This window comes from Salvelinus alpinus, chromosome 24 (assembly GCF_045679555.1).
Source record: "Salvelinus alpinus chromosome 24, SLU_Salpinus.1, whole genome shotgun sequence".
NCBI lineage: Eukaryota > Metazoa > Chordata > Actinopteri > Salmoniformes > Salmonidae > Salvelinus > Salvelinus alpinus.
This window is the reverse complement of record NC_092109.1, coordinates 43,201,597-43,216,459: the sequence shown is the minus strand read 5'-3', so window position 1 is coordinate 43,216,459 and position 14,863 is coordinate 43,201,597. Positions and strand designations below refer to the sequence as shown.

Here is a 14,863-nt window from a genome sequence, read left to right as displayed (position 1 = left end):
GTCTGTCTACTTTCGTTTTGTTATTTTGTATCATTATCAAGTATAGTTCGTTTTCGTCTTGTCTTTAATAAATATTATGTGTTCACAACCCGCTGCGCCTTGGTTCCCTCACTACTCCTCCTTTTCGGATATAGAGGAGGAGGACTGCCGTTACAGTGGAATGGTTGAAAAACGAGTTTTAATGACTCCAATCTAAGTGTATGTAAACTTAGATCAACTGATCATTCAAATAGCAGTGAGAATAAATAACAACAAGTAAGACGGCACTATTTTGCAAAAGAGACAACAAAAATGTAACCCCACCTTTTCACGTTTGGACAATAATATGTTTTCACCTCACAAAAAAACATTCACGTGAATAAATAATTTCCATTTTCACATGTGAAAAACGAATTAGCATTTTCACATGTGAAAAAACTGCAAAAATAACAGCACAGTGAATTAGGTTTTGGGGGTTACAGTGTCTGTTTGTGGATGGGTTGTCCTATTTAACCAACATGACATAGTCCTTCTATTCTCCCTCACCAGATCAGAGATGTCTTCTTCCAGTTTGGGAACATATAGCAGCAGCTGCTCCTCTACACACACCTTCAGACGCAGGTAGAAGTTAGACGGGTCCAGTTTATGGGCCTAGGGAGGGATGGATGGATAGAGACAGAGAGAGAGTGAGAGAGAGAGAGCACGGGACAGACAGAGAGAGAGAGAGAGAGAGAGACAGAGAGACAAAGAGAGAGAGAGACAAAGAGAGAGAGAGACACAGAGAGAGAGAGAGAGAGAGAGAGACAGAGAGACAAAGAGAGAGAGAGACAAAGAGAGAGAGAGACACAGAGAGAGAGAGAGAGAGAGAGACAGAGAGAGAGAGAGACAGAGAGAGAGAGAGAGAGAGAGAGAGAGAGAGAGAGAGAGAGAGAGAGAGAGACAGACAGAGAGACAGACAGAGAGAGAGACAGAGAGAGAGACAGAGAGGGAGATCATTTGTAAAGACATTAACACCAGGGCCAATTCATTTATGTTAATATTGAAGAGAGCTGCTGAGATTGAAACCCTGGCTAAGATTGGGGTTATGAGGGCTTGGTTCCAGATGTCAGGGTTAAAAAGAGGGACAGAAGATATTCACACACATGTTGTTGTGTTACAAACGATAGTAGTACTAGAATAGTAGTAACACCGATAGGGGTTATCTCTAGATTAACACTAGAAGTAACACCGATAGGAGTTATCTCTAGATTAACACTAGAAGTAACACCGATAGGAGTTATCTCTAGATTAACACTAGAAGTAACACCGATAGGAGTTATCTCTAGATTAACACTAGAAGTAACACCGATAGGAGTTATCTCTAGATTAACACTAGAAGTAACACCGATAGGAGTTATCTCTAGATTAACACTAGAAGTAACACCGATAGGAGTTATCTCGAGATTAACACTACAATAGATGTAACACAAATAGGAGTTATCTCTAGATTAACACTAGAATAGAAGTAACACAAATAGGAGTTATCTCTAGATTAACACTAGAAGTAACACCGATAGGAGTTATCTCTAGATTAACACTAGAATAGAAGTAACACAAATAGGAGTTATCTCTAGATTAACACTAGAATAGAAGTAACACCGATAGGAGTTATCTCTAGATTAACACTAGTAGTAACACCGATAGGAGTTATCTCTAGATTAACACTAGAAGTAACACCGATAGGAGTTATCTCTAGATTAACACTAGAATAGTGACACCGATAGGAGTTATCTCTAGATTAACACTAGAAGTAACACCAATAGGAGTTATCTCTAGATTAACACTAGTAGTACCACCGATAGGAGTTATCTCTAGATTAACACTAGAATAGTAGTAACACCGATAGGAGTTATCTCTAGATTAACACTAGAATAGTAGTAACACCGATAGGGGTTATCTCTAGATTAACACTAGTAGTAACACCGATAGGAGTTATCTCTAGATTAACACTAGAATAGTAGTAACACCGATAGGGGTTATCTCTAGATTAACACTAGTAGTAACACCGATAGGAGTTATCTCTAGATTAACACTAGAATAGTAATAACACCGATAGGGGTTATCTCTAGATTAACACTAGAATAGTAGTAACACCAATAGGAGTTATCTCTAGATTAACACTAGAATAGTAGTAACACCGATAGGAGTTATCTCTAGATTAACACTAGAATAGTAGTAACACCGATAGGGGTTATCTCTAGATTAACACTAGTAGTAACACCGATAGGAGTTATCTCTAGATTAACACTAGAATAGTAATAACACCGATAGGGGTTATCTCTAGATTAACACTAGAATAGTAGTAACACCAATAGGAGTTATCTCTAGATTAACACTAGAAGTAACACCAATAGGAGTTATCTCTAGATTAACACTAGAATAGTAGTAACACCAATAGGAGTTATCTCTAGATTAACACTAGTAGTAACACCGATAGGAGTTATCTCTAGATTAACACTAGAAGTAACACCGATAGGAGTTATCTCTAGATTAACACTAGAAGTAACACCAATAGGAGTTATCTCTAGATTAACACTAGAAGTAACACCGATAGGAGTTATCTCTAGATTAACACTAGAATAGTAGTAACACCAATAGGAGTTATCTCTAGATTAACACTAGAATAGAAGTAACACCGATAGGAGTTATCTCTAGATTAACACTAGAAGTAACACCGATAGGAGTTATCTCTAGATTAACACTAGAATAGAAGTAACACCGATAGGAGTTATCTCTAGATTAACACTACAAGTAACACCGATAGGAGTTATCTCTAGATTAACACTAGAAGTAACACCGATAGGAGTTATCTCTAGATTAACACTAGAAGTAACACCGATAGGAGTTATCTCTAGATTAACACTAGAAGTAACACCGATAGGAGTTATCTCTAGATTAACACTAGAATAGAAGTAACACCAATAGGAGTTATCTCTAGATTAACACTAGAAGTAACACCGATAGGAGTTATCTCTAGATTAACACTAGAAGTAACACCGATAGGAGTTATCTCTAGATTAACACTAGAATAGAAGTGACACCGATAGGAGTTATCTCTAGATTAACACTAGTAGTAACACCGATAGGAGTTATCTCTAGATTAACACTAGAAGTAACACCGATAGGAGTTATCTCTAGATTAACACTAGAACAGTAGTAACACCGATAGGAGTTATCTCTAGATTAACACTAGAAGTGACACCAATAGGAGTTATCTCTAGATTAACACTAGAAGTAACACCAATAGGAGTTATCTCTAGATTAACACTAGTAGTACCACCGATAGGAGTTATCTCTAGATTAACACTAGTAGTACCACCGATAGGAGTTATCTCTAGATTAACACTAGAATAGAAGTAACACCGGTAGGAGTTATCTCTAGATTAACACTAGAATAGTAGTAACACCGATAGGAGATATCTCTAGATTAACACTAGAAGTAACACCAATAGGAGTTATCTCTAGATTAACACTAGTAGTACCACCGATAGGAGTTATCTCTAGATTAACACTAGAATAGAAGTAACACCGGTAGGAGTTATCTCTAGATTAACACTAGTAGTAACACTCAAGTCTAATGCAGTATTAATTTGACACCACGGAGTGTTACATTAACACTCGTCATAATGTAACACTATAATCAGAGTCGTTTTGACACTCTGTAGAGTGGGACCATATGTACTCTGAGATAGTGTTAAAATGAACTCTTTAAATGTTGATTTTAACACTGAACAATTGTACTGTGTACAGGCTGGTTGTTAGGTGTAATGTGTAACGTGTATAATCTATGTAACGTCATCTAATATCCCACCTTGCAGACAGTGTCCAGCGTATCTTCTGCAGTCTCCCCTGGTTGAATGACGGCTAGCACAGGCTGGTCGTCAGGTAGACACACCCAGGACGGGGCCAGGTAGTCAGGAACCCAAATCTCACTGTCCACGCTGTCCTGGGGAATCATTTTCAATGAACCCTCCTCCTTCTGGATATGGAAACAGAGGTTTAAGGAGAAAGGGAATTAAAATGATAAACAAAATAAATACTATTACTGAAATACTCCATACTATTACCTGAAATACTCCATACTATTGCTAGAATACTTCATACTACTACTGAAACGCTCCATACGATCACCTGAAATACTAAATACTATTACTGAAATACTCCATACTATTACCTGAAATGCTCCATACTATTACCTGAAATACCCCATACTATTACCTGAAATACTCCATACTACTACTGAAATATTCCATACTATTACCTGAAATACTCCATACTACTACTGAAATATTCCATACTATTACCTGAAATACTCCATACTATTGCTAAAATACTTCATACTACTACTGAAATGCTCCATACTATTACCTGAAATACTCCATACTATTACCTGAAATACCCCATACTATTACCTGAAATACTCCATACTACTACTGAAATATTCCATACTATTACCTGAAATACTCCATACTATTGCTAAAATACTTCATACTACTACTGAAATGCTCCATACTATCACCTGAAATACTCCATACTATTACCTGAAATACTCCGTACTTTTACCTGAAATACTCCATACTACTACTAAAAACACATTATACTAGTACATACACTGCAGTAGTTTTACAGTATCATGACAGAAGGAATTTAAGAAGCAACCAGCAAAAAAGTCCATGTTATGTATTCTACACAATTCAAACGTATTTTGCTGTCAGAGACAGCGAATACACATTAATTCCACAGCTATCTCCAGTCTAATACACATTAATTCCATAGCTAATAACTCCAGTCTAATACACATTAATTCCACAGCTATCTCCAGTCTAATACACATTAATTCCACAGCTAATAACTCTAGTCTAATACACATTAATTCCATAGCTATCTCCAGTCTAATACACATTAATTCCACAGCTATCTCCCGTCTAATACACATTCATTCCATAGCTATCTCCAGTCTAATACACATTCATTCCACAGCTATCTCCCGTCTAATATACATTAATTCCACAGCTAATAACTCTAGTCTAATACACATTAATTCCATAGCTATCTCCAGTCTAATACACATTAATTCCACAGCTATCTCCCGTCTAATACACATTAATTCCACAGCTATCTCCAGTCTAATACACATTAATTCCACAGCTATCTCCAGTCTAATACACATTAATTCCACAGCTAATAACTCTAGTCTAATACACATTAATTCCACAGCTATCTCCAGTCTAATACACATTAATTCCACAGCTAATAACTCCAGTATTTATGAATGCAGTGGAGTAAAAGTAAAAGTTATAAATATAAATAGTAAAGACTACCATCCTGCCTGTCACTAAGACAATCATCCTGCCAGACTACCATCCTGCCTGTCACTAAGACAATCATCCTGCCAGACTACCATCCTGCCTGTCACTAAGACAATCATCCTGCCAGACTACCATCCTGCCTGTCACTAAGACAATCATCCTGCCAGACTACCATCCTGCCTGTCACTAAGACAATCATCCTGCCAGACTACCATCCTGCCTGTCACTAAGACAATCATCCTGCCAGACTACCATCCTGCCTGTCACTAAGACTACCATTCTGCCAGACTGCCATCCTGCCTGTCACGAAGACTGCCATCCTGCCTGTCACTAAGACAACCATCCTGCCAGACTGCCATCCTGCCTGTCACTAAGACAACCATCCTGAATGTCCTTGAGTGGCCCAGCCAGAGCCCAGACTTGAACCCGATTGAACATCTCTGGGGAGACCTGAAAATAGCTGTGCAGCAACGCTCCCCATCCAACCTGACAGAGCCTGAGAGGATCAGCAGAGAAGAATGGGAGAAACTCCCCAAATACAGGTGTGCCAAGCTTGTAGCGTCATACCCAAGAAGACTCGAGGCTGTAATCGCTGCCAATGGTGCTTCAACAAAGTACTGAGTAAAGGGTCTGAATACTTATGTACGTAAATGTAAAAAACCTGTTTCTGCTTTGTCATTATGGGGTATTGTGTGTAGAATAAGGCTGTAACAAAATTTGGAAAAAGTCAAGTGGTCTGAATACTTTCCGAAAGGCTCTGTCTCTCTCTCTCTCTCTCTCTCTCTCTCTCTCTCTCTCTCTCTCTCTCTCTCTCTCTCTCTCTCCCCTTCTTACTTCCCTCCTATCTCTTTGTTCCTCCATCCCTCCATCCCTCCATCCCTCCATCCCCCATCTATCTAATTCCCATCCCGTCTGTCTCTCCTTTCCATCTATCCATCATCCCATCCCTCGGTACCATCTCCATCTGTCCGCTGGTAGTGTGTTAGTCTACCTCGGTGGTCCCCTGTTTAACTGTGTGTGTGTGAAAGAAAGAGAGATGGGGGAGCCCACACTCACGCAGACAGGGGGTATCTCACACACAAAGAAAGAGACAGAGAGAGACAGAGAAAGACAAACAGACAGACAGACAGACAGACAGACAGACAGACAGACAGACAGACAGACAGACAGGGAGACAGGGAGACAGGGAGACAGACAGACAGGGAGAGAAGCAGAGATACAGGGAGACAGACAGACAGGGAGACAGGGAGACAGACAGACAGGGAGAGAAGCAGAGATACAGGGAGACAGACAGACAGACAGACAGACAGACAGACAGACAGACAGACAGACAGACAGACAGACAGACAGACAGACAGACAGGGAGACAGACAGGGAGAGAAGCAGAGATACAGAGAGAGAGAGAGAGAGAGAGAGAGAGAGAGAGAGAGAGAGAGAGAGAGAGAGAGAGAGAGAGAGAGAGAGAGAGAGACAGAGACAGAGACAGAGACAGAGACAGGGACAAGGTAGCAGAGAGACAGAGACAGAGACAGAGAGATAAGGTAGGGGAGAGACAGAGAGACAGAGACAGAGAAAGAGAGAGAGATAAGGTAGGGGAGAGAGAGAGAGAGAGAGAGAGAGAGAGAGAGAGAGAGAGAGAGAGAGAGAGAGAGAGAGAGAGAGAGAGAGAGAGAGAGAGAGAGACAGAGAGAGAGATAAGGTAGGGGAGAGAGAGAGAGTGAGAGAGAGAGAGACAGAGAGAGAGAGAGAGAGAGAGAGAGAGAGAGAGAAGGTGGGGGAGAGAGAGAGAGAGAGAGAGAGAGAGAGAGAGAGAGAGAGAGAGAGAGAGAGAGGTCTAACACCAGACAGACAGAGTGAACTCCCCCTTCTCCCTGAATCCCCAGTCTTCCCCTGTACCATCTGGCTCCCCTCCTGGTCCTAGCCCACCAAGGAGGACTGTTCCCATCTACCCAGCTCTCACACACACTAGTGGGGGATGGAGAGAAGGCCAGCTGCATGGTATTGTAACATACACATCCCACTCACCTAACCTAACTTTGGAGAGAGTCTCGACCCCCCGCATTCCCTCTGCCAGAACACACAGTATTGCACATGTGGTGTGTGTGGAGAGAACTCTAACACTCACAATCCCAGTGGTGGTTTTCATAATGTGTGTGTGAGTGTGTTTCCATCTGTAGACAGGTGACAGTGACAGCAGGCTCTTCCCTTGTTCATGAAATATGGAGCTGACTGTGCTGTCTTCGCTGCTCTCACACACAGAGTCCTCTCTAGTTCTCTCTAGCTGTGTCATCAGACGATCTCTCTTTCTCTCTCTCTCTCTCTGTCACTGGGTTCTCTCTAGCTGTGTCATCAGACAATCTCTCTTTCTCTCACAACTCTCTCTCTGTCACTGGGTTCTCTCTAGCTGTGTCATCAGACAATCTCTCTTTCTCACACAACTTGTTCCATGTCACCTTTAGAGGAAAAATATGCTTTTGACTCTTACCGATTTCTCACTGGCCGTATCTTCAAGGGGAACCGTTGGTTTGATCACCGGTTCCACTCCAGCAACAAACACCTGCAAACACACACACACACACACACACACACACACACACACACACACACACACACACACACACACACACACACACACACACTCACACACACACACACACACACACACACACACACACACACACACACACACACACACACACACACACACACACACACACACACACACACACACACACACACACACACACACACACACACACACACACACACACACACACACCATAACATTAGATAGATCACCAGCAGACAACAAACAGCCGCAAGTTGACTAAAGTAGAAATGTATTGGTCAAAGTGACTATTTCCAAAATGACACATGTTATTTCCTTCACATTATTTGTGGTATCCAGGAAATAAGGGTTAGGGGTTAAAGGTCAGGAGTCAGGGTTAAAATTCAAAAGGTGACTAACCTGGTTGATGCTGGGTCGACCTTTAACCTTCTTCTTAGATGTGGTGTCGAGCCCCCAGAGGGAAGAGAAGCGACTCCGACGTTTGCTAGAGGGGCGGGGCGTAGCCTGGGACCGCTTCGTCACCGCGCTCTCTGTACGCACCGCCACCTGAGGGACAGATCAATATATGGATTGATTAGTTGATTAGAAGAGTGACTGTGTGTTTATTGTTTCTGATTGATTGATTGATATCTGTGTTACATCATATTCTCAACAATCAATTCAGATCAATAGATTCTAGACTGATTGGCTACTGAGTGGGCATGGCGCCTTTAATGGCAGCATAGCGTAATCGCTCCTGTAAATATTATAGTATTAGTCATAATAATATATGATATTATAATATACAATTATAATATTATATTAGTCATGTTAAGTTGTTTCGCTAGAATTTTTTTAAACAAGTTTTGTTTTAAATAACAATGAATATAATATAACAATGAATTAAGTATGTCTAAATGTCTTAAACCACCATGGTGTTTGAAGACTGTCAAGTCAGTTGGTTGGTTTGGCTAGCTAGCTAACATTAGCTAGTTGGTTTGGCTAGCTAGCTAGCTATCATTAGCTAGTTGGTTGGCTAGCTAGTTAGCTAACATTAGCTAGTTGGTTTGGCTAGTTGGTTTGGCTAGCTAGCTAGCTATCATTAGCTAGTTGGTTTGGCTAGCTAGCTAGCTAACATTAGCTAGTTGGTTTGGCTAGTTGGTTTGGCTAGCTAGCTAGCTAACATTAGCTAGTTGGTTTGGCTAGTTGGTGTGGCTAGCTAGCTAGCTAACATTAGCTAGTTAGTTTGGCTAGTTGGTTTGGCTAGCTAGATAGCTAACATTAGCTAGTTGGTTTGGCTAGCTACATAACTAACATTAGCTAGTTGGTTTGGCTAGCTAGCTAGCTAACATTAGCTAGTTGGTTTGGCTAGCTAGATAGCTAACATTAGCTAGTTGGTTTGGCTAGCTAGATAGCTAACATTAGCTAGTTGGTTTGGCTAGCTAGATAGCTAGCTAACATTAGCTAGTTGGTTTGGCTAGCTAGCTAGCTAGCTAACATTAGCTAGTTGGTTTGATTTGAATGCTCAAGGTTGAGGAGAATCCTGAAGAAAGAGAACAGCAGAAAAGGCAAAGGCTCATTGTTTGAAAGACAAACGTGTCGTGAGCTTTTCTTGAGCACAGCTACTGTCCAGGACATCACCCAGGTGGGTGCTGCGTGTTTGGTCGAGCTTGTTAGCTACATGTGGCTGGTTCTGCTCCGGGGTGCACCACCTGTTCATCGGTTCTGGACCATGGATTTCAAGACCGGACCTGTCTGACTCTGACCAAGGCTCCTGAGGCCTCACCTGCCATGACCGTGATGCTCCCTCTCTCCATCCTCACAAATACATTTATCATGTCGTTTTTTTTGCCTATTTGTTGAATTATTTAGGTATGGGACTGTACAAACTGCAATTCAGCTTTTAGCAGCCAATGTTGTACAGCAAGTCAAATAAATGAATCCAAATCAGTCGATTGTAAGACTTACTAGTGTCTAATGTCTATATTGATGGCTCACTTAATAACCTTTTACTGCAGTGGGCTAAATCAGGGTCACACAGAGTGATTCTGGGTAATCAGGGTCACACAGAGTGATTTTGAGTAATCATGGACACACAGAGTGATTCTGGGTAATCATGGACACACAGAGTGATTCTGGGTAATCAGGGACACACAGAGTGATTCTGGGTAATCAGGGACACACAGAGTGATTCTGGGTAATCAGGGTCACACAGAGTGATTCTGGGTAATCAGGGTCACACAGAGTGATTATGGGTAATCATGGACACACAGAGTGATTCTGGGTAATCAGGGTCACACAGAGTGATTCTGGGTAATCAGGGTCACACAGAGTGATTCTGGGTAATCAGGGTCACACAGAGTGATTCTGGGTAATCAGGGACACACAGAGTGATTCTGGGTAATCATGGACACACAGAGTGATTCTGGGTAATCAGGGACACACAGAGTGATTCTGGGTAATCAGGGACACACAGAGTGATTCTGGGTAATCAGGGTCACACAGAGTGATTCTGGGTAATCAGGGTCACACAGAGTGATTATGGGTAATCATGGACACACAGAGTGATTCTGGGTAATCAGGGTCACACAGAGTGATTCTGGGTAATCAGGGTCACACAGAGTGATTCTGGGTAATCAGGGTCACACAGAGTGATTCTGGGTAATCATGGACACACAAAGTGATTCTGGGTAATCATGGACACACAGAGTGATTCTGGGTAATCAGGGACACACAGAGTGATTCTGGGTAATCAGGGTCACACAGAGTGATTCTGGGTAATCAGGGTCACACAGAGTGATTCTGGGTAATCAGGGTCACACAGAGTAATTCTGGGTAATCAGGGTCACACAGAGTGATTCTGGGTAATCAGGGTCACACAGAGTGATTCTGGGTAATCATGGACACACAAAGTGATTCTGGGTAATCATGGACACACAGAGTGATTCTTGGTAATCAGGGACACACAGAGTGATTCTGGGTAATCAGGGTCACACAGAGTGATTCTGGGTAATCATGGACACACAGAGTGATTCTTGGTAATCAGGGACACACAGAGTGATTCTGGGTAATCATGGACACACAGAGTGATTCTGGGTAATCAGGGGCACACAGAGTGATTCTGGGTAATCAGGGACACACAGAGTGATTCTGGGTAATCAGGGACACACAGAGTGATTCTGGGTAATCAGGGACACACAGAGTGATTCTGGGTAATCAGGGACACACAGAGTGATTCTGGGTAATCAGGGTCACACAGAGTGATTCTGGGTAATCAGGGACACACAGAGTGATTCTTGGTAATCAGGGTCACACAGAGTGATTCTTGGTAATCAGGGACACACAGAGTGATTCTGGGTAATCAGGGACACACAGAGTGTTTCTTGGTAATCAGGGACACACAGAGTGATTCTGGGTAATCAGGGACACACAGAGTGATTCTGGGTAGTCTTCAAGAAATTCACTTTGACACCAAAGTATCCACCTCACACACCTGGTTACGGGCTGAAACATCAAGAAGACACCTGTACCGTGTCAGATACAGAGTTGACATGTGTTCAGAGTTTCCAATATTACATCTTTATATACATCACAGAAGACTGAAACATAACGAAGCTGGTTTGACGTTGGGTTGAGAACACGGGATTGGCTGAAACATGTGTTACCTCGTCATCTCAGAGAAACCTATATTGCGGTCTGACCCAAATGTTATCGGGTCAACGGAAAATGTAAAAAAGTTATCGGGTCTATGATACGTCATCAGTAGTTGGGTCAGTGGTTTGTGTTACAGGAACTCACGTGATAGATGTAATCCACTCTCTCTCTCTGTGTGTGTGTGTGTGTGTGTGTGTGTGTGTGTGTGTGTGTGTGTGTGTGTGTGTGTGTGTGTGTGTGTGTGTGTGTGTGTGTGTGTGTGTGTGTGTGTGTGTGTGTGTGTGTGTGTGTGTGTGTGTGTGTGTGTGTGTAAAGGGGATATCTAGTCAACCGACATGTGTCTTCCCTCATTTAATCCAACCCTTCTGAATCAGAGAGGAGTGGGGGGGGGGGGGGGGGGGGGGGGGCTGCCTTAATCAACATCCATGTTATTGGTCCACAGAGGAGAACGTGTTGTTGGGGGTTAACTGCCTTGCTCAAGGGCAGCACAGCAGATTTGTCCCACCCTGCCGCCTCAGGGATTCGAACCAGCTACCTGCCTGTGTGTGTGTCCTACAGCTGATGTGAGTGGCTCTGACTCTCTCATTGGTTTTATAGGGCAATGGATATGCACACACACACACACACACACACACACACACACACACACACACACACACACACACACACACACACACACACACACACACACACACACACACACACACACACACACACACACACACACACACACACACACACACAACAAATGCACAAACACACGTTGAAACACATCCTGGCATTTCTGGGTTAATTCATATTAGAGGAGAGAGATGCATTGAACTGTACACTTCTAGAGTGTGTGTGTGTGTGTGTGTGTGTGTGTGTGTGTGTGTGTGTGTGTGTGTGTGTGTGTGTGTGTGTGTGTGTGTGTGTGTGTGTGTGTGTGTGTGTGTGTGTGTGTGTGTGTGTGTGTGTGTGTGTGTGTGTGTGTGTGTGTGTGTGTGTGTGTGTGTGCCAAATACTAGTCATATAATAACTGGTAACTGGTCTAGTAGAGTTTCTCTATAAGGCTTATAATCCTGAGGAGAACAGGAGGAGAACAGGAGGAGAACAGAGGAGAACAGAGGAGAACAGAGGAGTACAGAGGAGAACAGAGGAGAACATGAGAGAACAGAGTATGAGAGAGAAGACAGAACCGACACAAAGACAGGGTGTGTGTGCAACAAACAGGGAGGTAGAGATTGAGAGAGAGAGAGAGAGAGAGAGAGAGAGAGAGAGAGAGAGAGAGAGAGAGAGAGAGAGAGAGAGAAGGAGAGGAACAGAGAGGAGAGAGAGACATTTGTACATTGTTACAACACTGTATATATATAATATGACATTTGTAATGTCTTTCTTGTTTTTAAACTTCTGTATGTGTAATGTTTACTGTTAATTTGTATTGTTTATTTCACTTTTGTGTATTATCTACCTCACTTGCTTTGGCAATGTTAACACATGTTTCCCATGCCAATAAAGCCCCTTGAATTGAATTGAATTGAATTGAGAGAGAGAGAGAGAGAGAGAGAGAGAGAGAGAGAAGGAGAGGGACAGAGAGGAGAGAGAGAGAGAGAGAGAGAGAGAGAGAGAGAGAGAGAGAGAGAGAGAGAGAGAGAGAGAGTGCCTCTCTCCACTTCCTTATATGGCTCCAGGTGTACAGCTACACAGGTAACCGAGTTTGTTATTAACATTCCACTCATGATGTCACTCCAACTTTGAACATTCTGTTGGAGCTCCGAGGAGGAACACCATGGCCTGTGTCCCAAAATGGTACCTTGTTCCCTACGCATCGCCCTACTTTTGGCCCAACGGGCCTCTCGTCAAAAGTGCAATGGGGAATAGGGGAGGATTTGGGACACTGACCAGGTGCTAAGCAGGCCCTGCTGGAGAGAGGTGCAGAGTGGCTAGCTCTCAGCCACACCTCTAGCCAGAGGGGGAAATCACTACAGGGGGATGTACCTGGGTCATCATTCCTTTCTGTCACAGTAGTGAATGGATCAACTGACTTCCTGCAAAACACATGTCCCTTTCTGGAATAATAACGTCTGATGGATTGATGCTCTTGTGATTGATGGGGGGAGGACAATTGTGGCTCGGTACTCTTCACTGTCAGTGTGTGTGCGTGTATATGTGTGTAAGTTTGAGTGTGTGAGTGTGTATGTGTGTGTGATTCTGGTCTCCACTCACCAGCGCATGAAAGGAAGACACCGAGAAGATTCCCAGGCGTCCCATTGCCTGTTTGGTGGCTCTGGACGCCACGGCTAGCAGGCGTTTAGGGTTGGGCAGCTCCCCTCCCTGCAGACTGGCCAGGTAACAGCGACACCTGAACATGTCCAGGTGGAGCTGTTCTAGACTCTGCTCCCACAGGAAGATCTGACAGACGAGAGAGTGGGAGGTTGATTAGTAGTGTTACGTTTCGTTATTTTGTATTACTCACTAAGCTACATCAGCGTTACAGGTAGGAGTGTACTGTTGAGGTCACAACAATTACAGAGGCTGTATCTAAAGACACACACACACACACACACACACACACACACACACACACACACACACAAAAAGAAGAAAAAAGTCCTTTATTGACTTCACTTCCACCCAGTTGAGAATAAAAACACACTGTTCCTCCTGTTCACACACAGGCCTGATTTCCCACATCGCCAGACAGGCTCGTACTAAACCACACTCCAGGTAAACACTCATCAGCTGATTAACAGGGATTGAGAGGCAACATGACACCTGCTACAGGTAATGGCAGGTAATGACGGGGTTTTAACACTGAATCAGTCTCTGTGGTGGGAAATCACACACGCACGCACGCACGCACGCACGCACGCACGCACGCACGCACGCACACACACACACACACACACACACACACACACACACACACACACACACACACACACACACACACACACACACACACACACACACACACACACACACACACACACACACACACACACACACACACACACACACACACATACACACACACATACACATACGCACACACACGCACACGCACGCACACACACACACTCTCATACGCGCACGCACGCACACACACACACTCTCATACGCGCGCACACACATGCACACACGCACGCACGCACACACACACACACACACACACACACACACATGGCTATATACTTCCGTGGCGACCATACTGCCGTGGCGACCATTCTGCCATGGCTTTATACTGCCGTGGCAACCATACTTCCGTAGCGACCATACTGCCGTGGCGACCATACTGCCGTGGCGACCATACTACCGTGGCAACCATACTGCCGTGGCAACCATACTGCCGTGG

At 43.4% G+C, this 14,863-nt stretch overlaps 1 protein-coding gene across 4 annotated transcripts in view; it reads right to left on the bottom strand.

Annotated features, from left to right (window-relative positions):
* The window catches only part of LOC139552872 (rho guanine nucleotide exchange factor TIAM1-like), a 204,571-nt gene that overhangs the window by 82,725 nt on the left and 106,983 nt on the right, over positions 1 to 14,863 (bottom strand). For all 4 annotated transcript variants that reach the window (XM_071364985.1, XM_071364984.1, XM_071364987.1 and 1 more), the window contains 5 exons: positions 13,735 to 13,920; positions 8,296 to 8,442; positions 7,813 to 7,884; positions 3,830 to 3,997; positions 526 to 630 (listed from right to left, as the gene is read on the bottom strand). In XM_071364985.1, coding sequence (XP_071221086.1) covers positions 526 to 630; positions 3,830 to 3,997; positions 7,813 to 7,884; positions 8,296 to 8,442; positions 13,735 to 13,920 — 678 coding nt within the window. The remainder of the gene's footprint in view (positions 1 to 525; positions 631 to 3,829; positions 3,998 to 7,812; positions 7,885 to 8,295; positions 8,443 to 13,734; positions 13,921 to 14,863) is intronic.